The sequence below is a fragment of the Mustela putorius genome, unplaced genomic scaffold (assembly GCF_011764305.1).
Source record: "Mustela putorius furo isolate JIRA1106 unplaced genomic scaffold, ASM1176430v1.1 tig00003988_pilon_pilon_pilon, whole genome shotgun sequence".
Taxonomy (NCBI): domain Eukaryota; kingdom Metazoa; phylum Chordata; class Mammalia; order Carnivora; family Mustelidae; genus Mustela; species Mustela putorius.
Window position 1 is genome coordinate 10,741,222 of NW_025422127.1, and position 24,879 is coordinate 10,766,100.

Here is a 24,879-nt window from a genome sequence, read left to right on the forward strand (position 1 = left end):
TGAGAGGGAGAGAGAGAGCCAGCGGAGGGGCAGAGGGAGTGGAAGAGAATCCTCAAGCAGACTCCCCACTGAGTGCAGAGCCTGATGCAGGGATCAATCCCAGGACCCTGAGATCATTACTGGAACCAAAATCAAGAGTCAGACAGTTAACCGATTAACCACCCAGGCACCCCAATGCTGGGTTAATCTTAAACCATGCCTGATGAGGAATGAACATTCTTGTGATTGGCTCCTTGGAGTATTGCTCCATAGTTCAGGAGTCAGTTAAGGATTTGAAGGAGTTCGCTGATTTGGGGGCTCTCCTCTTGTTCCTTCTTTTCTGAGAATACCCTTCAGTTTCCAGCTGAGCTGACAATACCAAACTTGGACTCATTAGCAAGAGTGCCAATTTCTTCTTTGGCTCTATCCACCCTCCCCCATGTACATCATGAAAACCTGTAAAAGCCAGGTAATATGACTCTCAATCAGTATGTTTTTCTTTTCTTTTTTTTAATTTTTTTTTAAAGATTTTATTTATTTATTTGACAGAGAGAAATCACAAGTAGATGGAGAGGCAGGCAGAGAGAGAAAGGGAAGCAGGCTCCCTGCAGAGCAGAGAGCCCCATGCGGGGCTCGATCCCAGGACCCTGAGATCATGACCTGAGCCGAAGGCAGCGGCTTAACCCACTGAGCCACCCAGGCGCCCCTTTTCTTTTTTTTTAAAGCACTAAATCTCTTCCATTTTCTACCCTTTAGGTAATTCCCCAATGTCTTCAAATAATTGCTTTTTTAATATTTTATTGAGAGTTTATAAATATATACAGTAGTCCGCCCCCCTTATCTGTGGGGGATACCTATATATACCTATATATACTATGTGTTTTCCTATACATACAGACCTATGATAAAGTTTAATTCATAAATTAAGCACAGAGGTTAATAACAACTGATAATAAAATAACAGAACAATAATAACAACATGCTATAAGTTATGTGATGTGGCCTCACATGTACACACACACACACACACACAACACATCTTTTTGTACTCTTCTCACACTTCTTGCGATACTGTGAGATAACAAAATGCCTCTGTGATGAGATAACACAAAGTCAATGAGGTAGGCACTGTGATATGGTGTTAGGCTACCTTCTGAGGCTGCATGAGAGGAAGGATCATCTATTTCCAGCCTGTGGTTGGCCAGCGTTAACTGAAACCACAGCAAATGAGACCACGGATAAGAGGGGACTACTGTATTCAATACAAGCTGCCCTGCCTTTATCAGAACAGTCTGATCTATATATAACCTCATGGTCAGACGTCAGCTGGTCTGCTTACAAGAATGTGGAAGGATCAGCTGTTTTCAGGACTGGAAAGTCCAAAATTCTGGCCGAGCCTCAATCTTCAAGGGAAATCTGCTCACTGGCTCCTCTTTCTAACACTCAGATTCATTACCCTGGATTCAACATGAAGTGCTAGGCTAGCAGGAGGACTGTCTGAGACATGGTTCCTGTCTTCAAGTTTACATCTAGTGAAAAAACAAACATGGGTGTGGTGTTTCACTGTTTACAGAGCACACGTTCTGTCACGTTTGATTATCACTGCAACTCCCATGTCCCGACTTTACAGAGATGGAAACTCTTTGACCACAACCTCCTGTTCTTGCTCAACCACGCCCACTGCACCTGGTCTTCCCTCCGGCTGCCAGTCCCCTGCCTCTCCACTTGATTTTCAGCCATTAGCTCCTTCCATTTTCACTTCCCTGTCCCTCTTAGATCTGACAGCCCACCACTACTTTTCATCATTCTCTTGTTGCTATTATAAAATCCTTTGTGTCCCTGACCTTTAATCACACCTTTGTGGAAGCAGCCTGATCCTGAATGGATGAACAATTTCCTTCTCTGTGCATACAACTGGGTGTCTGAGTACACTGGGTGGTCTCACAGGTCTGCATGGCTTCAAGTTTATGGTCACCAGGAGAGCCTTTAACATTACCTGGTGATCCTGCCCCATCCCTCTGGTGAATATGTTCTTTCCCTCTGTGTGATGATTGCTCATACTTCCTCCATTCAAAACTTCCAAGTCCTATCTCATCCTCTTGCTTTCAACAGCTGACTTGGCATCCATCTTTACCGAGAACCAAACACCACCAAATTTACAAATACACCTGCATTTACACATGTCCTCACTCCCTGTCCTCCTTTATAATGGACAAAGGTCCCTTCTCCTATCAATTCCCCCACATGCACCCAGAACCCCACTTTAAAAAAAAAATATTTTATTTATTTATTTGACAGAGAAAGAGATCACAAGTAGGCAGAGAGGCAGGCAGAGAGAGAGAGAAAGGGAAGCAGGCTCCCCGCTGAGCAGAGAGCCCAATGCGGGGCTTGATCCCAGAACCCTGGGATCATGACCTGAGCCGAAGGCAGAGGCTTTAACCCACTGAGCCACCCAGGTGCCCCAGAACCCCACTTCTTGCAGCCTGCTTAGTAATCTCATATTGATGATTCTCTGCCTTTTGAGGTTTCAATCTCTTCTCTACTGGCTCCTTTCCCAAAACTTTTAAATATGCTTGAGCTTCTCCTCATCTTAAAAATAAAACAAAAAACAAAACCCAAAAACTCTTCCACTCAATTTTGTTCAATAGTAGTTCTTCTCAACCTCATCCGTAGATTTGACACAATCCTGACGAAAATCCCAGCAGGTTGTTTTGTGTATATTGACAAACAATAGAAAGTTAAAAAAGATCCAAGGTGTGCCTGTCTGGCTCAATCGGAAGAGCTTGAGGTTCTTGATCTCAGGGTTGTGAGTTTGAGCCTTACATTGGGTGTAGAAATTACTTAAAAAAAAAAAAGAAAAAAAAAAAAAGAAGGAGCTTCTGCGTGGCTCAGTTGGTTAAGCGTCTGCCTTTAGCTCAGGTCATGATCCTGGAATCCTGGGATCAAGCCCCATGTTGGGCTCTCAGCTTAGCTGGGAGTCTGCTTCTCTCTTTTCCTCTCTTTCTGTGATCTCTCTCGCTTTCTCGCTCTCATATAAATAAATAAAATCTTAAAAAAGAGAGAGAGAAAGACTCAGAGTAGCTAATTCAGTATTGAAGGAGAAGAATAAAGTCAGAAGAAGACTGACACTACCTGCTTCGTCTTACTATAAAGCTTTTGTAATTAAGATAGTATAAGATGGTGGGGAGCCTGGGTGGCTCAGTGGGTTAAAGCCTCTGCTTTCGGCTCAGGTCATGATCTCAGGGTCCTGGGATTGAGCGCCACAACGGGTTCTCTGCTCAGCAGGAAGCCCACTTCCCCACCCCCCTCTCTGCCTACCTCTCTGCCTACTTGTGATCTCTGTCAAATAAATAAATAAAATCTTAAAAAAATAGTATAGGATGGGCAAAAAGAATAAACGAATAGATAAATGGAACCAAATAGAAAGCCTAGAAATAGATACAGAGAAATATAATCAACTGATTTTTGGCAAGGGACTAAAGGCCATCAATGGAGAAAAGATAGTTTTTTTCAACAAATGGTGCTAGAACAACTGGGCATACAAAAAAAGAGACTAGAATAGGGATGCCTGGGTGGCTCAGTTGGCTGCGCATCTTTGGTTTGTTTTGGGTTTGGTTTCGGTTGTGATCCCAAGGTCCTGGGATCAAGTCCCGCATCAGGCTACCAGTATGGAGCCTCCTTCTCTCCCTGCCTCTGCTTGCTGCTCCCCCTGATTGTGCTCTCTTTCTCTGACAAATAAATAAAAATATTACAAAGAAAGAGAGACTAGAATAGACCTTATACGTTTCACAAAAATTAACTCAAAATGGGTAATAGACCTAAATGTAAAATGCAAAACTATAAAAATACTAGAAGATAGTATGGGAAAAAATCTAGGAGACCATGAACTTAGCAATGACTTTTTAAATACAACAGCGAAAGTAGTGTTTGTGAAAGAAAAAAAAATTGACAAATGAGATTCCCATTAAATTGAAAAATTTCTGCTCTGTGAAAGACACCGTTAAAAGAATGAGGACAAGCCGCAACTGAAAAAAATATTGGCAAGACACAAATCTAATAAAGAATGCATGTTAAAAACTTACAAAGAACTGTTGAAGCTCAACAATATGAAAATAGGCAATTTAATTTAAAAAATGGGCCATCCAATGGGCAAAAAGATCTGAACAGACACCTCCCAAAGATGTACAGCTGGCAAATAAGCATATGAAAAAGAAAAGATGCTAAACCTCATATGTTATTAAAGAATTGCAAATGAAAGCAACAAGATAATACTGCACACCTATTAGAATGGCTAAAATCCCAAACACCAATCTCCCATGAGTATACAGAACAGCAGGAACTCTCCCTCATTTCTGTTGGAAATACAAAATGGCAGAACCAACCTGGAAGACAGTTTGGCAATTTCTTACAAAGCTACACGTAGTCTTATCACATGATCTGACAATTTTGTACTTCAGTATTTGCCCAAAAGAGTTGAAAACTTCTGTCTACACAAAAACCTGCCCACATATGTTTCAGTAGCTTTATTCATAATTGCCAAAACTTAGAAGTAACCAAGATATTCTTATATGGTTGAATGGTTAAAAAATAGTGGTACATCTAGATCATGAAATATTATTCTGCAAAAAAAGTAATGAGCCATTGAGCCACAAAAAACAAAATCGAAAACCAGGGAATAACCTGAATGCATATTGCTAAGAGAAAGAAGCCAGTCTGAGAAGGCTATATATTGTGTGATTCCAACTATGACATTCTAGAAAAAGCAAAACTATAGAGACAATAAAAAGAATCAGAGGTTGCCAGGGGCTTGTGGAGCAGGAGGAATAAAGATGTGAATCATAGGGGATTTTTAGGGTAGTGAAACTACTTGGTACCATATGATACCATAATAATGGATACATGATATTATACATTTGTCAAGCCCACAGGACAGAGTGAACTCTAATGTTAACTATGAACTTTAGTTAGTAACAATGTATTGGTTTGGTTCATAAGCTGTAACAAGTGTACCACACTAATGCAAGATGTTAGTAGTAGAGGAAGTGGTGTGTGGAGGGGAAGGAAGAGTATATGGACACTCTGTATTTTCTGTGCAATTTATCTGGAAACCAAAGCTTTAAGAAATAAAGTTAAACAAAACAAAATAAACACTACCTTCCTTCAATTCCATATCCCCTTGTAGCTATTGTCATTTCTCTCTTCCCATGATGGCCATGCTTTTGAAAATGTTTGTCTAAGTACTACAGAAAATGATAATTTACATTGATCGAATGCTTATTATGAGCTGAAATGTAGAGTGTTGTATTTACCTCTCACAACAGTCCTATTGCATTGGTACGATTTTTATAGATTTGGACCCTGAGGTGTGAAATGTTTGAGCCACTTGAGCAACTTCACATTATTAGTAAGTGTTGCAACCAGGTTTGAGGACAGGCTGTTGGACCTTATGGGTAATGCTCTTAAATCACTCTACTCATGGGCTCCATTTTCTCTCCAGGGGCTCAGCATCAGACAACTCCACACACCACATTATTCTGTAGTCTGTGTAAATGGTGCCTCCTAGGGCACATTTGAAAGGAGCTGTCCAGGGTTGTGCCATGTGGCAGCCCTGCTTACCTCCCACCCATCCTTCATCTCACTTCATCCCCATCTCTTCATTGGATCGACTCTCACTAAGTTCCATGACTACATTTTAACAAATCCAACAGATACTCTTCCATCTTCTTATTTAACTCCTGAGCAGCTTTTGACATGGTTGAATGCCCCTTTCTTCTTGAAACATTTTTCCTCACCAAACATCATGTTTCCTTGGTTTCTTTCTCCTTTGGGTGTTCTGATTCAATTTCCTTTGCCAGCTCTCCCTCCTCTCCCTGGCCATTGAATGTGGAAGTTCTGCAGGGTCTTGTCTTGGCTCTCTTCTTGTCTTGGTACCCTCATACACCTTGTAGGTGATCTATTCTTACTCTTTTCTTTAAGTTTTTATTTAAATTCCAGTTAGTTAACCTACAGTGTAATATTAGTTTCAGGTGTACAAATAGTGATACAACACTTCATACAACATCTGGTGCTCATCACTCCAACTGCCCTCCTTAATCCCTGTCACCTGCTTAACTCATCCCTCTACCCTCCTCCCCACTGATAACTAGCTGTTTGTGCTCTTTAGTTAAGAGTCTGTGGCTGAACATCTCCTTAAAAAAAAAAAAAAAATATATATATACATATATGTATATATATATATATTTTTGTGGTGTTGGTTTTCTTCATTAGTTTTCTTCATTCCTATTCTTTGCCTGTTTTTCTGTCAAGATTGTCTTTATCTTACTGATCTTTTTCTTTTTTTTTTTTTTTAAGATTTTATTTATTTATTTGAGAGAGAGCGTGAGCGAGGAGAAGGTCAGAGAGAGAAGCAGACTCCCCGTGGAGCTGGGAGCCCCATGCGGGACTCGATCCCGGGACTCCAGGATCATGACCTGAGCCGAAGGCAGTCGTCCAACCAACTGAGCCACCCAGGCGTCCCGATCTTTTTCTTTTAAACATTCTGGATGGTAATTCTTTGTCAGTTATATGAATTGTAAGTATCGTCATAGTCCTGTGTTTATGTTGTCTTTTAGTGGACAAAATTTTACATTTTAATATAACCAAATATATTAACAAATAGATAACAATGAAAAGAAATCCCCCGAAAACATAGAAAACAAACAAAAGAAATCAGCAAACAAGAGGGCATTCAACCATGTCAATAATCATGTTAGAAATGGATAGTCTAAGCATACTACTTAAAAGATAAAGTTTAAGAAGCAAGACCCAACTATACGCTGTGTACCAGAAATTCACATTAAATATAGAATATTCAATAGGTTAAAAATAAAAGAGTAGAGAAAGATGTACCATAAAAACATGAATCAAGGGGTGCCTTGGGTGGCTCAGTGGGTTAAGCCGCTGCCTTTGGCTCAGGTCATGATCTTGGGGTCCTGGGATTGAGTCCCGCATCGGGCTCTCTGCTCAGTGGGGAGCCTGCTTCCTCCTCTCTTTCTGCCAGCCTCTCTGCCTACTTGTGATCTCTCTCTGTCAAATAAATAAATAAATAATCTTAAAAAAAACATAAATCAAAAGAAACATGGAATGTTTATATTAATTTCACATAAAGTAGACTTCAGAACAAGAACAGATCAGGGAAAAAGAGGGACACAATATACTGATTAAAGGGTAATTTCTTCAAGAAGACATAGTAATCTTGGGAGTCTGGGTGGCTCAGTGGGTTAAAGCCTCTGCCTTCAGCTCGGGTCATAGTCCCGGGATCCTGGAATCGAGTCCCACATTGCACTCTCCGTTCAGCGGGGAGTCTGCTTCCTCCTCTCTCTCTGCTTACTTGTAATCTCTGTCAAATAAAATAAATAAAATCTTAAAAGAAAAAAGAAGATATAGTAATCTTAAACGTATATGCACCTAACAGTAGAGCTGCAAAATATATGAAGCAAAACTAAAAGATCTAAGGGAGAAATAAAAAGATTTATCATTGTAATTTCTTGGGTGATAAAAATGTCTTTTGTTATTTATTTACTTATTTATATAGAAATTCAGGTTTTTTTAAAAATAAAGATTTTATTTATTTATTCAACAGACAGAGATCACAAGCAGGCAGAGAAACAGGCAGAGAGAGAGAGAGAGGAGGAAGCAGACTCCCTGCCAAGCAGAGAGCCCAAAGCGGGGCTCGATCCCAGAACCCTGGGACCATGACCTGAGCCGAAGGCAGAGGCTTTAACCCACTGAGCCACCCAGGCACCCCTAGAAATTCAGGTTTTATTTTTACTTATTCTTACACTGGTGGGAGCCAATGTCAGGAACTTACAGGTGAACAATAAATTTTGTTAGCTGAATGAAAAGAAAGACAATGGGGCATTATCATTAGGCAAGACTTGCTTTTTCACCTTTCTGGAATGCGATGTTACCCTTTCTGGAACAAAATGCCGAGATTGCTAAAGAAACCATCTTTGGAGGAAGTGTTTAATAAGCATATTCTATTTAAATAAATCCTCCAGGAGGAAATGGGAGAATTCATTGCCTCTTCTTAGAAGAAGGCTGTGTTTGTAGTTATCTGTCAAATTCATCTGTGCAGTTCACCAACATCTCCCTATTGGGAACATCAGTATTTCCACACCACGATTCCCAAAATGACTTCTGATTTTATCTTAATTTTTTAAAAAAGATTTTTGTTATTTATTTGTCAGAGAGAGAGAGAGAGAGCACAAGCAGGGGGAGTGTCAGGCAGAGGGAGAGGCAGACTCCTGGCTGGGCAGGGAGTCCGATGTGGGACTTGATTCTGGGACCCTGGGATCATGACCTGAGTCAAAGGTAGACACTTAACCAACTAAACCACCCAGACGTCCCACCAAAATGACTTTAAAATCCCAAAATTCTGTGGGGCACCTTGGTTGCTCAGTGGATTAAGCCTCTGCCTTCGGCTCAGGTCATGATCTCAAGGTCCTGGGATGGAGCCCCACATCAGGCTCCCTGCTCGGCCCAGAACCAGCTTCCCCCTCTCTCTCTGCCTACTTGTGATGTCTCTATCAAATAAATAAATAGAATCTTTTAAAAAATAAAAAATAAAACCCCAAAATTCTTTGTCTCCTTTGGCTTCTCTCTTGATTCCACCTAAGCTTTATTAATAGTTCAATTTCATCATCTCCATCTTCATAATTTTCTTTAGATCATCCACCAGTCCCTCAGTAGGATATATTTCCTACTGATGAGTGCTGTGGGAGGGCTTTTCTTTCTGCATTCTTTTTTCAACTTGAGTCAGGTAGTCCTACCGCGTGTTTTCTGCTTTCTTTCTACATAAGAACTGTATCTGTCTTGAATTTTTTTGAACTGCCTTCCACGGAGATGGAAGAGATTGTTCATGACCATGGAGTGACTCTTCCCATTCATATTCTTTACCAAAAGATCAAATGAGGTCTCTGTGAAATGCACATGTGTGTTCTCAGTGGGGACTTGACAAACTCAACTTAAGGTGAGGTAGATCTTCACAAATTTATCTGCCGATCCCATCCGCAATCACTGATTTTCACTGTACATCCCATTGTCAAGGGAGCAACCATGGCAGCTGGCTTTTCATTGTCAAGAGGTTCTGCTGCTCTCTGCGATTTCAGTGGCATCTTGGTCTAGATTTCTGTCTCCATCTTGGACTTTCAAAGGTAAGGGCATTGTGTACTCTTTTTCTAGTGGCCTATTCCAGCAGCACCTTCACCTCCCCTGGGTCTTTCTGGAGACCCAAGCTGCAGCCTTGGTCAGTTGGGCCCGCAAGGCAAGGCCCGGAGCTGCAGCCACACAGGGGAGAGAACAGGAAACAACGCAGGGAAGCTGCTTGCTCAGAGGCAGAGCCCGAGCCCGCCCCAGCAGGAGTCCCAGCCCAGCGCCTGTGCTTCCTGTGCGCACAGCCAACCCTGAGGCAGCTGTGACCGGCTTCCGCACGTGGCGCCTCTCAAGTGTGTTTTGTCTTCACGTGGTGACTCTTGGTGGACTCTTGGATAGCTTCAGGGTCAGAACTGGTCACCAGGAAGGTTAAGCCGTAATTAGAAGTTTGGAACTTCTAGCTCTATCCACCCACCCTCCAGGAAGGGGAGCGAGGCTAGAGACTGAATTAATAATAGTTCTGTTTAGAATAAGGCTGCCATAAAAATCCCTAAACTAAGGGGTTCAGAGAGCTTGCAGGTTGTGAACGCATTCATGAGCTGGGACCATGGGACAGAGACTTGTGCTCTGGACTCTTCCAGACCTTTCCCCACGTCCCTCTTTGGTAGCTTGTTTGTATCCTTTATAATACTCTTTGTAATAAACCTGTCACTAGTTAGTAAAGGAGTTCCCTGAATTCTGTTAAACCGTTCTAGCAAATTATTGTAGGTGAAGACGGGGGTCTTGGGAACCCCTGATTTGTAGGCAACTTGGACAGAAGTGTAGGTAACCCACAAGCTCTGGGTTGTTAGTGTCAAAATTGAGCTAAATTGGAGGACACTAAGTTGGTATCTGCAGAGAACTGGAGAATCTGCTGTGGAAAATGCATCCATTTGGTGTCACAAGTGTTGTGAGTAGAAACAGATCCTGTAAGTTGGTGTCAGAGGAGTGGGATTTGCTCAAACAGCCATGGCTCACAGAAGCATTGGGTTGGGATGAGAAATAAGGAAGGGGAGGAGATAAGGGATCTTTGACCCCTGCACGGCCACCTAGTCAGTCCCTCATGGTCTGAAACAGCAGCTGTGCTGTTAGAAGAGGATTATCTCTTCATGGGCTCAGCTGTGTGCTGTTCTCTAGCACTGATGCAAGAGTTGAACACTGGTTAAAAGTCCCTGTGTTTGGTTTTTTACAGATTCATAGCCTGGCTATGGGTGGTCAAAGGAAAACAGGACTATTAAGGGGATGCCTGGATAGGGTGCGACCATGCAGAAATTACTCTGGGAATTTAAGGGGCACATGAAAGCAGGGCAATTCAATGCCCACCAGAAGAACTCCCAGATTTAGAAGGTGATTGGCAACACGAAGTCAACATTTTGGGGCACTCCCTTGAGGTGAGTGGACACTTGGCTGCTGCAGCTATAAGTAGGGGCTGAATCTAGACATTTTCCTCTTGCACTGTCTGCGGCACAAAATGCCACAAGAGAGAGACTGTAGATGGCTCTGGGAAAGGTGCTGGGAGGAGGGGGAAGGGAAGACCATGTACACAGCTTGTGTACACACAGCTGGACCAATGCTGGTAGCCCCAGGGAACTGTACATAGGTTCTAATAGGAATAGACCCTTATGCTGGACTGGGCCTTGTATACTTGATAGTAGACCCAAATGTTAAAAATATTGTGATATAGTGATGTTGGTAAAATTCAACTACTTCATGCAAATGATCAAATGTATTGGGGGATTAAATTAAAGTGTCCTCAGGATATAATACCTATGGAAAATGATTGGCCCGAGGAAGACCTGGATCTAGCAGACCATTAGCTGATTTCTATGCTAAATAGTAATGTATAAACTTACTATAAGGTACAAATTGCAGTAAATTAAGGGGGAAAGTGAGTAATCAAATTAGTACAAGAATATAAAATGTATGTAATGGCTCTCCAGAACATGCTAGTTGTTTCTTTTCTTCTATCCCTATTCCATACTGGCTTGTCCTAATGTTAGGTATATTGTATTGGTACTAGTGCTGTGTCTGTTCTGTAAATGCCAAATGTCAGGCCAAATGAAAATGCTCTGACAGGTATGATCATTTTGCTCTAAGGAATCTGTGATCAGAACATCTTTTCAATATACCAGATGTCCTGGCCAATGTAATAAGGCAAGAAAATAAAAGTTTTACAGATTAGAAAGGAAGGCATAAACTGTTTTTGTTTGAAAATGACATAATTATCTGTGTAAAAATCCCAAAGGATCTACAAAAATGTTCCTAGAACTATTATGTAAGTTTAGCAAGTTTGTCGGATACAGGGCCAATATACAAAAGTCAAACATATTTCCATATCTCAGCAGTGGACAATTAGAATTTGAAATTTAAAAATATGATTTATAATAGTCCCCCACCTCCCACCCCCCACTTAAGTATTTAAGTATACATATCACAAAGTATGGCCAGGATCTGTATACTAAAAACTATGAAACAGTAATAAAAAAAATCAACAATGATGTAAATAAATGGAGAGATATACTGTGTTCCTGGGTTGGGAAATTCAATATTGCATGGATGTCAGCTCTCCCCAGTTCGATTTAAAGAGTTAGTGTATCTTCAATCAAAATCACAGCAGGCCTTTTTAATATTTTTCTGATAGAAATTGGCAAGTGGATTCTAAAATTTATACAGGAAAGAAAAGGAACTGAAAGGAACTAAAAAAGGAACACCAGTTGGAGAAACTACCCTATTGAATTTCAAGACTTATTAGGAAACTACAGTCATCAAGATAGTGTGGTATTAGCAAAAGGGTAGACCCATAGGCCTGCAGTGCCAAGAGAGCCCAGAAATAAACCCACACAAGTATTATCAACTGAGTTTTGAAAAGATGCAAAGAAAATTTAATGTAGAAAGAACAGTCTTTTTCAACCACAAAAAAACAAACTTCAACATATACCTCATACTTAAACAAAGAGTAACAGCTCATAAGCTTAAACTGAAAGAATGAAGTGACAAAATATTTAGAAGAAAACACAGGAGAGGGGCACCTGGGTGGCCCAGCTGGTTGGGCACCTGGGGATCAAACCCCGAGTTGTGCTCCCTGCTCCGCGGGGAGTGTGCTTCTCCCTCTCCCTCTACACACACTCTCTCTCAAGTAAGTAAATAAACAAACAAATAAATAAATAAAATCTTAAAAAAAAAAAACACAGGAGAAAATCTGCATTAACTTTGGGCTTGGGTTTGGTGATCAGATTTCAGATACTACATCCAAAATGTAATCCATGGGGCACCTGGATGGTTCAGTCGGTAGAGTATTGCCACTTTTGATCTTGGGGTTGTGGGTTTGAGCCCCAAGTTGGGTGTAGAGATTATTTAAAAGAAAACACAATCCATAAAATAAAAAATTGATAATGTAGATCATATCAAAATTTAAAAACTGCTTTGTGACAGATATGTTAAGAGAATAAATAGGTAAACCACAGGCTAAGAGAAAACATTTGCAGACTGCATGCTTGTATCTGGAATGCATAAAGAATCCTTAAAACTGAGTAAAAAAAACAAATGACTCAATTTAAAAATAAGCAAAAGATTTAAAGAGACACTTTGGCAAATGAGGTATATGGATGGCAAATGAGCATGTGAAAAGATGGTCAACATTAGACATTAGAGAAATGCAAATTAAAATCACAATGAGGGACCGCTGGTCACCTCCCAGAATTGCTTAAAACCAACACCACCACCATGAAATGTAATGGAGCATAAGGAATTCTGATTGCAGATGGAAATATGAAAGGGTATACTATAGTCACTTTGGAAGACAGTTTGGCAGTTTCTAGTCCTGAGAAAACATCACAAAAACCCAAACTGAAGGGCATTCTGCAAGTAACTAATTAGCATGCTTCAAAACTGCCCAGGAAAAAATAAGAAAAGAAAAAAAAAAAAAGAAAGAAACGGTCACAGATCAGACTAAAGGGTCATGACCACTAATACAATGTAGTATCTTAGATTAGATCCTGTACCAGTAAAAGGACATTAGAGAAAAACTGGTGCAATCTGAGTAAAGTCTATCGCTTAATTAGTATTTCAACAGTGTTAATTTCTTGCATTTAACTAATGAATCATGAGTGTGTAAGGTATTAAAATAAGGGAGGCTGCGTGGAGAATATCCAAACTCTGTACCATCTGCGACTTTTTGTAATTCTAAATTTATCCTAAAGGAAATAATCTACTGAGAAAAGAAACCCCAAGTGAGAAATAGACCCACTGAAGTGGCTAAAGTAACAATCCCAAGTTAAGGTACATATGTGAAGCAATGCAAATCTCAAGCATTGCTGGTGGGATTGTAAATTACTTCCATCATTTTAGAAATGTTTTAGCAGTATTAACTAAAACCATACAGATTTCCATCTTATGATTTAGCAGTTCTACTTCTATGTATATGCTCAAGAGAAAAGAGTGCATATGTCTGTAAAAAGACATGTATAAGAATATTTGTAGTAACTTTATTCAGAATTGCTGAAAACTTGAAACAATCCTTAAGTTAGAAAGAACCAAGAGAATGGACAAATTCAGGTGTATTCATACAGTGGAATACTACATGACAAAGTTTTTTAAAAATTTTTTTACAGAGAGAATGAGAGAGTGTGAGCAGGAGGGAGACTCAGAGAGAGAGGGAGAGAGAGAACCCCAAGGAGACTCCACAGCATGGAGCCTGATGCCGGGCTTGATCTCATGACCCCGAGATCATGACTGAGCCGAATCAGGAGTCAGACACTTAACCGATGAAGCCACAGGCACCCCTGCATGGCAAAATTTTAAAAAGAAACCAAACTACCGATATTAGCAACAGCAAGGATACATCTTGAAAACATGATATTGATTAAAAGAAGACAGACATAAAATGGCTAAATAGACAGCTTAATAGACTAATTGATGGGGATAAGTCACAAGTTAAATCATGAGTATCTCTATAGACTAATTGACGGGGACAAGTCATAAGATGAATAGTGAACATCTCTGGAGATATCCTGTATCTCAAGATATATATATATATATATATATATATATATATATATATATATATATTTTTTTTTTTTTTTTAAGATTTTATTTGTTTGACAGACAGAGATCACAAGTAGGCAGAGAGGCAGGCAGAGAGAGAGAGAGGAGGAAGCAGGCTCCCTCCCCCCTGAGCAGAGAGCCCGATGTGGGGCTCGATCCCAGGACCCTGAGGTCATGACCCGAGCCCAAGGCAGAGGCTTTAACCCACTGGGCCACCCAGGCGCCCCTATCTCAAGATATATTACCTATCTCCCAGAATGTTAACTGAGACCCAAGCAGTAAGGTTTACTGAGGGGGGAGAGGCGTGAAATCTGGGACGCTAAGAAGGTTCTGTATCTTCTGGGATGTAACCCAGTTGTAACACTTCTTCAGGCTGTACACTTAAGATCAGTATACTTTACATAGTTTACCATATGTATCTTATGACTTAATAAAATGTGAAATGAAGAAGAATTAAAAACTAAAGTGTGGGAGGAAAAAGAAACTTAAGTGGTTTCCTATTGCTGTTAAAGTCCAAAATCGTTATTACAGTTGTAAGTCAGGCTGATCAGCTTCCTACCTACTTCTCCAGGTTCATCTCTCTGTTCCCAAGTTCCAGCCCAGCTATTCTTCTGATTACGGGACCTTGGCACGCACCATTCCCTCCTTCCACTGGGAGAATTCTCTCCTCCCCACTTCACCTAGCTCACCTTAATTATTCTGCAGGTCACATCCTGAATTTCCTCAGGGGAGCTTATCCTGATCCTCAAGCTTAGATTAGGTTTCTGATGATATGGTATGTTTCTACTTTATAGCACTTACTTTACTGTAATTATTTTTCAAACTTTGGAAGGTTAGGTAGTAAGTCCGTCTTGTTTATGTTATCTTCTGATGCCCGGTATAGAGTGAATACTCATTTAATACTTACCGAATGCTTATTTTATTTTAAAGATTTTATTTATTTATTCGACAGAGAGAGATCACAAGTAGGCAGAGAGGCAGGCAGAGAGAGAGAGAGAAGGAAGCAGGCTCCCTGCTGAGCAGAGAGCCCAATGCGGGACTCGATCCCAGGACCCTGAGATCATGACCTGAGCCTAAGGCAGAGGCTTTAACCCACTGAGCCACACAGGTGTCCCCCGAATGCTAATTTTAAAAGTGAGCCTTGGATTAGTTTAATAAATGAGTAGTCCAAGGCCACAGAGTATGAGATGAGACCCAAGGCCATCAACAAGTCCTGCTGACTCTGTTTCCAAGAGATATCTTCAAACTGTACACTCTCCCCATCTGTCTATTGCAGGAGCCTTCTACCTGGTCTCTCGGGTTCCAGTCTTTATTCATTACCCACGGGATTATTACAGATAATAATGCCCTATTGTCTATTCTCTCAAAGCAGCCAGATTGATCCTTTTTAACATGAAAAGAGATGACACTTATCCCTTGCTCAAAACCTTCCAATGGCAGCTCTGAATTTAGAATATAATGAAAGTCCTTATCTTGGTTTATGAAGCCCACTGTGATAAGACTGACTCCATCTGGCGTGCCCCCACCCACCTGACTCTAGCCTAGACATGTATTCCCCTAACTCTGACGTCCCAAGATCCCAGGCACTTTCACACTAGCTGAATATTCCAAGAGGAACACTGGTTCCTTCTGGGTGTTCAGTTCAGATGCCCCCTCCTCGAAAAGACTTCCATGAACTCTTGTCTAAAGTAGCTAGGTAGTTACTCTCACTTTCACTATTTCCTTATTTCAGTTTTCAGTTTAACACTTACTGTTCCCAATTTATTTTGATCATCTGTCTCATCTAATGAGAGCAAGAGCGTGCCCTTATGGTCTGCTTAGCTCTGTATCTTTGATACCTAGAACAATGTTTAGCACATAGTAGGTGCTCAGTAGTTAAAATATTTGAGATTTGATGAATCCATGAATACCTCAATTCCTGGGCTCTTTGTTCCTTCCCAGCTGTTGGTAACCATAGGCTCATTGAATCCAGTTTCTTCATAGACCACTTAGAGCTGTGCTAGAGTCTGGTGCCGTAGCCACAGCCACATGTAGCTATTTAAATATAAAATTAGATTGGGGCGCCTGGGTGGCTCAGGTCCTGATCTCAGGGTCCTGGGATCAAGCCCCGCATTGGGCTCTATGCTTGGCGGGGAGCCTACCTCCCCCTCTCTTTGTGCCTACCTCTCTGCCTCCTTGTGATTTCTGTCTGTCAAGTAAATAAATAAAATCTTAAAAAAATAAGTATAAAATTAGATTAAATTTAAAATTTAGTTCCTCCAGGGGTGCCTGGGTGGCATAGTCGGTTGAGTGGCTGACTCTTGGTTTCTGCTCGGGTCACGTTCTGAGGTCCTGGGATGGAGCCCTGCACTGGGCTCTGGGCTGAGAGCAGGGTCAGCTTGACACTCTTTCTCCCTCTCCATCTGCCCCTCCCTTCATGTGGCTGGCAGCTCCCATATTGGACAACACAGATAATAATTTTTATCATTACAGAAAGTTCTATTGGACAATGCTGATAAAGTTTTTTACAAATGGATTAATCCCAAAGGGAGTTGTTAGGCCTTGAGTGTAAAAATAGTTGCCTTTTGAGGTCTTGTTGCTCTGGAATGGCTGCCTTATTTTTCCTCCTTTGGACTGGTTTCTGCATGAATTGCCCTATTTGATTGGACAAGCTGTTTTATCAGACAGGTGTGTGTGTGTGTGTGTGTGTGTGTGTTTAATGTTATGTTAGTCACCATATAGTACACCATTAGTTTTTGATGTAGCTTTTTGATGTAGTGTTCCATGATTCATTGTTTGCGTATTACAGCCAGTGCTCCATGATATACGTGCCCTCCTTAATTACCCATCACTGGGCTCACCCAACCCCCCCCCACCCTTGGAAACCCTCAGTTTATTTCCTGGAGCCCATAGTCTCTCATGGTTTGTCTCTGTCTCTGATTCCTCCCCCCTTCATTTTTCCCTTCCTTCTCCTAGTGTCCTCCATGCTATGTCTTATGTTCCACATATGAGTGAAACCGTATGATAATTGACTTTCTCTGATTGACTTATTTCACTTAGCATAATCTCCTCCAGTCCTGTCCATGTTGATGCAAAAGTTGGGTAGTCATCCTTTCTGATGGCTGAGTAATATTCCATTGTATGTACCAAGATATGGATCACATCTTCTTTATCCATTCGTCTGTTGAAGAGCATCTCAGCTCCTTCCACACTTTGGCTATTGTGGCCATTGCTCTATGAACATTGGGGGGCATATGGCCCTTCTTTTCACTACATCTGTATCTTTGGGGTAAATACTCAGTAGTACAATGGCTGGGTCATACGGTAGCTCTATTTTTAATTTTTTGAGGAACCTCCACACTGTTTTCCAGAGTGGCTGCACCAACTTGCATTCCCACCAACAGTGTAAGAGGGTTCCTCTTTCTCCATATCCTCTCCAACATTTGTTTTCTTGCCTTGTCAATTTTTACCGTTCTAACTGGCATAAGGTGGTGCTCAATGTGGCTTTGATTTGAATTTCCCTGATTGCTAATGATGATGAACATTTTTTCATGTGTCTATTAGCCATTTGTATGTCTTCTTTGGAGAAGTGTCTGTTCATGTCTTCTGCCCATTTTTTTACTTGATTTTATGTTTTTAGGGTGTTGAGTTTGAGAAGTTCTTTATAGATCTTGGATATCAGCCTTTTGTAGTGTCATTTGCAAATATCTTCTCCCATTCTGTGGGTTGCCTCTTTGTTTTTTTGACTGTTTCCTTTGCTGTGCAGAAGCTTTTTTATCTTGATGAAGTCCCAAAAGTTCATTTTTGCTTTTGTTTCCCTTGTATTTGGAGACGTGTCTTAAAAGAAGTGGCTATGGCTGATGTCAAAGAGGTTACCACCTAGGTTCTTCTCTAGGATTTTGATGGATTCATGTCTCACACTGAGGTCTTTCATCCATTTTGAGTTTATCTTTGTGTATGATGTAAGAGAATGGTCGAGTTTCATTCTTCTGCATGTGGCTGTCCAATTTTCCCAGCACCATTTATTGAAGAGACTGTCTTTTTCCCACTGGATATTTTTTCCTGCTTAGTCAAAGATTATTTGACTGTAGAGTTGAGGGTCCATATCTGGTCTCTACTCTGTTCCACTGGTCTGTGTATCTGTTTTTGTGCCAATACCATGCTGTCTTGGTGATCACAGCTTTGTAGTATAGCTTGAAATCAGGCAATGTGATGCCCAGCTTTGTTTTTCTTTTTCAACATTTCCTTGGCTATTCAGGATCTTTTCTGGTTCCATACAAATTTTGGGATTCAAACAGGTGTTTTGAGGGTGAGTCCATAATTTGAGGATTTCAGAGGTATACAACTTAGAACAAGTAAATCTTTTCATGATAAGCACATAAAAACAAACAGGTGCCTAGAAGATACAGAACTATATAACTGTTGAGCAGAAGCACGGTTAGGGGATATGTTGACCTTGGGTTGGGGGAGGTGAGAGACTGGCAGTCCTAGATACTCAACTAAATTAACTCTAAGGTAGAATTCCTTTAAGATGAATGGTTCTGACAGAAATATAAATATAATTATAAAACTATGACCAATATTTTAGGCCCAGTTCATGAATGAGAATCTGAAGTAAAATATTAGCAAACAGGATCCCAGAGGTCCATTCAAAGAAAAACAGAACAAGATTAAGTGTGGGTTTTTTCAGAAAAGTAAAGATAGTTTAGCATCAGGAAACTAATTTATGTAATTTATCAGGTGGATAGATATATAACAAACTCTTTAGAGGCTTAAATGGCTTGTGTTTGCTTTTTGTAAAGATACAATATCCATTGTTAGTTTAAAACCACAGTGAAATAAGGGCACCTGGGTGGCTCAGTCGGTTAAGCATCTGCCTTCAGCTTGGGTTATGATCCCAGGGTCTTGGAATCCAGACCCGCATCGGGCTCCTTGCTCAGCAGGGAGCCTGCTTCTCCCTCGCCCTCTGTCCCTGTTTGTGTTCTCTCTCTTTCTCTCAAATAAATTAATAAAATCTTTAAAAAATAAAAACCTCATAAATAAAATCTAAAAAAAAAAAAAAAAAAGGGACGTCTGGGTGGCTTAGTCAGCTGAGCCACTGCCTTTGGCTCAGGTCATGATCCCGGGGTCCTGGGAATGAGTCCTGCATTGGGCTCCTTGCTCAGCAGGGAGCCTGCTTCTCTCTCTGGCCTCTGCCTGCCACTCTGCCTGCTTGTGCGCTCTCTCACTCTCTCTCTTTCTGACAAATAAATAAATAAATAAATAAAATCTAAAAAATTAAAATCTCAGTGAAATAGTAAGTGATGGATATTTTCTTAGTGTAATAAAAATAAATCTATTACAATTCCTGCTAAATGGGGAAATACTAAAAGTATTCCCCTTAAAATCAGGATGAAGACAGTAATGTTCATTAAAGCCGTTGATCATTTAACATTGTTCTGAAGGTACTAAGCAATGTATTTAGAGGAGATTAAAAAATCTTAGAAATATAAAAATTAGATAGTAGAGAATAATTTCACAGGATTTAAAGGAAATGACCCAAGTGCATCTACTGAAAAGCTCTTATAGATGCTAAGAGAATTCAGTAGGTAGCTGGGTTAAAAAAAATTAAGTCAGAAAAGATCCCATTTCTATAGCATTTATAAAGATAAAACACCTAGGGGCACCTGGGTGGCTCAGTAGGTTAAAGCCTCTGCCTTCGGTTCAGGTCATGATCTCAGTGTTCTGGGATCGAGCCCCACATAGGGCTCTCTCCTTAGTGGGGAGCCTAGTTCCCCCCACTCTCTCTCTCTGCCTGCCTGTGATCTCTGTGTGTCAAATAAATAAATAAAATCTTTAAAAAAAAGATAAAACACCTAGGAATGGACTTAGCAAGAAATACTCATAATCTGTATTTTAAAAAATTAAACATTAAAACACTAACAAGCCACACAAAAGGAATCAACACATTGAAAGTCACCATGTTCTGTGACGCCTGCATGGCTCAGTCATTAACCATCTGCCATTGGCTCAGATCATGATCCCAGGCTTCTGCCCCGCATGGAGCCCTGCCTGGACCCCCCCACCTCCCTAGCACAGAGCCTGGAGCAGAGCAGAGCCAGTCCCCCTGCTCAGTGGGGAGCCTGCTTATCTTTCTCTCCCTCTGCCTGCTGCTCCCCCTGCTTCTCTCTCTTTCTCTCTGTCAAATAAATACATAATATATTTTTTAAAATATATCATCATGTTCTTGAAAAGGAGCCAGTGTGAGGAAGATGTTAGTTCTGAGTAAGATATAAATCTGGTGCGATCTCAATACAAATACCAGTGGGAGCTTTTTTAGGGGAAGGGGGACTAAAGACGCTGATCTTGAAATTTATTCAGAAAAGGAAGTAAGAAAACATTAAAACATTCTGGAAAAGGAGATCAAAAGGAGCTCTAATAGATATTAAAATATAAAGCTAAATTAATTGGAAGACTGTGGGTGCTAGCAGATTAAAAAGACAGATGAAAAGAGGAAACCTGAAAATCCAGAAGTAAATGCAAATTCTTACACAAATTTGGTTTATGTTAATGGAAGTGTTACCAGTTAGTGAAGAAAAAAATCAGTTTAATAGGTGATTTCAAGGATAGCAAGATAACATTTGGAAATTGTTCTATAGAAAAATAGAGATGAACAGACAGTGGAAAGTAAATTACAAATGACTCTTTTAAAAAATTTTTTTTAAAGATTTTATTTATTTGACAGAGAGAGATCACAAGGAGGCAGAGAGGCAGGCAGAGAGAGAGGGAGAAGCAGGCTCCCTGCTGAGCAAAGAGCCCGATGTGGGGCTCGATCCCAGGACCCTGAGATCATGACCCGAACCAAAGGCAGAAGCTTTAACCCACTGAGCCACCCAGGCACCCCATTTTAAAGATTGTATTTATTTATTTGACAGAGAGAGAGAGACACAGTGAGAGAGGGAATACAAGCAGAGGGAGTGGGAGACGGGGAAGCAGGCTTCCTCCTGAGCAGGGGCCCCGAGGTGGGGCTTGATCCCAGTACCCTGGGCACCCCAAATTACTCTTAACATAATGAAAATATTTACTAGCAATAAAATGGAAAAGTTCACTCATAATAAGAAATGCAAATAAAAATTATACTCAGATAACATTTTTCACCTTTCAGATTGGCAAAGATCAAAATGTTTGCTAACACACTAAAGTTGGTGTTTGCATATGGAAATGGACACTCTTAAAAATAACTCATGTTCAGGGACACCTGGGTGGCTTAGTTGATTAAGCGTCTGCCTTCAGTTCAGGTCTTGATCCCAAGATCCTGGAATCAAACCCTGAGCCCAGCATCGGGCTCCCTGATCATCAGGGAGTCTGCTTCTGCTGCTCCCCCTGCTTGTGCTCATTCTCTCTCAAATAAATAAATAAATAAATAAATAAATAAATAAATCTTTTAAAAATAGCTCATGTTCAGTCTTTATGGAGGGCGATTTAGTAATGCTATCAAAATAAAATATACCTTTGACCTCCAATTTTATTTCTAGCAATTAAAAAAAAAAGATTTTATTTATTTATTTGGCACAAAGAGAGAGATAGCAAGAGGGAGAAAAAAGTAGGGGGAGTGGGAGAGGGAGAAGCAGACTTCCCGCTGAGTAGGGATCCCAGGACCCGGGGTCATGACCTGAGCCGAGGGCAGACACTTAATAACTGAGCCACCCAGGTGCTCAGCAATTTTTTGATAGCAATACTCCCACATGTGTAAAACAAAATATGTTATTATTGTGGAACTTAAAAAAAAAAGATTTATTTATCTATCTGAGAGAGATTGAGAATGCATCTGTGAAAGCAGGGGAGGGGCAGAAAGAGAGGGAGAGAGAGAATCTCAAGCAGATTCCCAACTGAGCACAGAGACCAGCTATGTATGTACAGGCTCTCTCTCATGACCCTGAGATCACGACCTGAGCTGAAGCCAAGAGTCAGACACTGAACCAGCTGAGCCACCCAGATGCCCCTGGAATTGTTTTTAATAGTAAGATTAGAAATGAATTAAAATGCTTCAAAGGGATCCAGTTAAATGGGGTGACCATATAATGGGATACTATGTAGATGCAGATATAACAACAAGGGAGATTTTTGATACTGACATGGAATTATGGCCAAGCTATTTTGCTAAGTGAAAAAGACAAGGGAAAGGATATACAGAGAATGTGGAAAAAAGGAGGAAGGGAATATGAGTGTTTATATTTGTAAATTACCTCTGGAAAAAACATCAGAAACAGTGACAGTGGTTGCTTCCAGGAAGGGCACTGTGGTGTTTGAGGGTCAGAGTGGAAAAGAGACATTCCACTGTTTACTTGTTGATATTTTCTGAATTTTGAGCCATATGAATACCCAAAGCAAGAAAATAAAGTTAAAACCAGAAAAGAAAACGAAAACTTAACTTGCTCTGATTTACACAAAAAGAATGTTTCATGAACCATGTTCTTTTCTTTTCTTCCAGGACCTCCATCCTTATCCTTTTTATCTCCCTGGACTTTTCCTCATGATAGCAAGATGGCTGCCACAACTCAGGCATTATGTTCTCACACAAACATCCTCCACAAAGAAAGAAGGGACAAAGAAAGCCAAACACTTTCTCCTAATGATGTTTTTTGTCCTGGGAAGAAAGACTTCCCTATATACATCATTGGTCAGAAATGGACCTCATGTCCATCCTAAACCAATTTCTGGCAAAAGGAAACGGGTTTACTTGCTCCTGGGATTAGGGAAAGGGCCTCTTCTGCTAATATCATGGAATCTTTGTCCTAGTACAGAAATGGGGTTCTGTTCCTAGGAAAGGTACAGAAGTCTGCTGGGGAGTTTGCAGAAAGAATTTATCACAGCCGTCAATGTGAACTGCTCCATCTTTTGAAAACAAATAAATAAATAAATAAAAACTTCATTACCCTGGGACAACATAGCCCCACATCTCCCACTGCCAGTACTCTATACCCAGTTATGTCCATCTCTCTTATGGACTGCTGCCTTAGCCTCCTTCCTGGGCTCCCTGCAGCCACGCTGTCATCAGTCTGTGTTGCCTTTGTCCCCTATGTGATAGAGGAGTGGCATTCTCAGAAGTCAAGTATGGGAGGCTAGCTGGATTCAGACCCAGTTGTCCCCTTCTCACCTCTTCTTGTATCTGGTTCTTTCATTCTTTCTTTTTTTTTTTTAAAGATTTTATTTATTTATTTGACAGACAGAGATTACAAATAGGCAGAGAGGCAAACAGAAAGAGAGGAGGAAGCAGGCTCCCTGCTGAGCAGAGAGCCTGATGTGGGGCTCAATCCCATGACCCTTGGGTCGTGACCTGAGCTGAAGGCAGAGGCTTTTAACCCACTGAGCCACCCAGGCGCCCCTGGTTCTTTCTTTTGAAGATAACAATCAACAGGCTGTCCTCATTGCTTTTCTATCAGCTTTCAATCTAGGGAGAGCTCCTCTCAATATTAAACATGCTCTGTTGGTGTGGCTTGGAGCCTGTTAACTCAGCTCTGGCAAAATAATCATGGGCTGTGTTATAGGCTGAATCATGTCCCCCCAAATTCATATGTGGAGATCCTATAGCCCAGTACCTCAGGACACGACTGTGCTTGGACATAGTCTTTAAAGAGGTAATTAAATTAAACTGAGGTCATTTGGGTGGGCCCTTATGCAATCTGACTGGTGTCTTTATAAGAGGTGGAGATTAGGGGTCCCTGGGTGGCTCAGCTGGTTGAGTGTCCGGCTCAGGTCATGATCTCCTGAGATAACACTCTGCACTGGGCTCGTGCTCAGCACAGAGTCTGCTTGTCCCTCTCTCTCTGCTCTTTCTCTCATTAAAGAAAAATAGGAGATTAGGACACAAACAGGAGGGAGAAGACCACGTGCAGACACAGGGAGAAGACAGCTATCAGGAAGCCAAGGAGAGAAGCCTCAGAAGAAACCCACCCTGCTGACACCTTGATCTTGGACTTCTAGCCTCCAGACTGGTGAGAAAATACTTTTCTGTTCTTGAAGCCCCCAGTTTGCAGCGCTTTGTGATGGCAGCCCTAAGAAATTCACACAGACTGGTGTGGTCCTAAGTGTGAACAGTGCCACCTAGGGCCTTAGCACCATTTCTTTAAAAAAGCTTTCATCCATTTTATTTTGTTGAAAAATGTATAAAATTTGGTTTTTATCTAAATACATTGGAGTAATGATTAAGGATTCACGTAGTCTGGCTCTGGCATACTGGAAGAGAGGGGGATTAACTATAAAGATACAGCTCACTATAGCTTTTTAAAAAAAAAATTAAAAATTATTTTATTTTATTTTATTAGAGAGAGAGAAAAAGAACAGGGAGAGGGGCAGAGGGAGAAGCAGACTCCCCACTGAGCAGGGAGCCTGACTCAGGACTCAATCCCAGGACCCCGGGATCATGACCTGAGCCGAGGGCAGATGTTAAACTGACTGAGCCACCCAGGTGCCCCATGACTTAATTCTTAAAAAAGGAATTTGGATTTAATACTTTCATGGTCAACCTTAAATAACCCATCCGCTCAGTTGGCTCAGATGGCTACATGTCCTGCAGCCGTGCCATCCTGATGAGCGCCAGCAACAGAGTTCTTAACACTAGACCCACACGGTGGCCTTTTATGGAAGGCGAAGTCCTCTGGCAGTTGCTTCCCTCACAATCCTTCATGTGCAGGTTGTCTCCACCAGGCAGTGACACAGATAAATTCT

General features: G+C 41.0%; 1 protein-coding gene and 1 pseudogene across 2 annotated transcripts in view; one reads left to right on the forward strand and one right to left on the reverse strand.

The window, feature by feature from the left end:
• VAMP1 (vesicle associated membrane protein 1) overlaps positions 1-23,374 on the forward strand; it is a 75,531-nt gene extending 52,157 nt beyond the window's left edge. For both annotated transcript variants that reach the window (XM_013063601.2, XM_045071543.1), the window contains one exon: positions 22,643-23,374. In XM_013063601.2, the coding sequence (XP_012919055.1) occupies positions 22,643-22,860 (218 nt within the window). In that variant the 3' untranslated portion in view covers positions 22,861-23,374. The remainder of the gene's footprint in view (positions 1-22,642) is intronic.
• On the reverse strand, positions 7,848-9,241 carry LOC123389650 (annotated as a pseudogene).
• Positions 23,375-24,879: the final 1,505 nt, after the last annotated feature.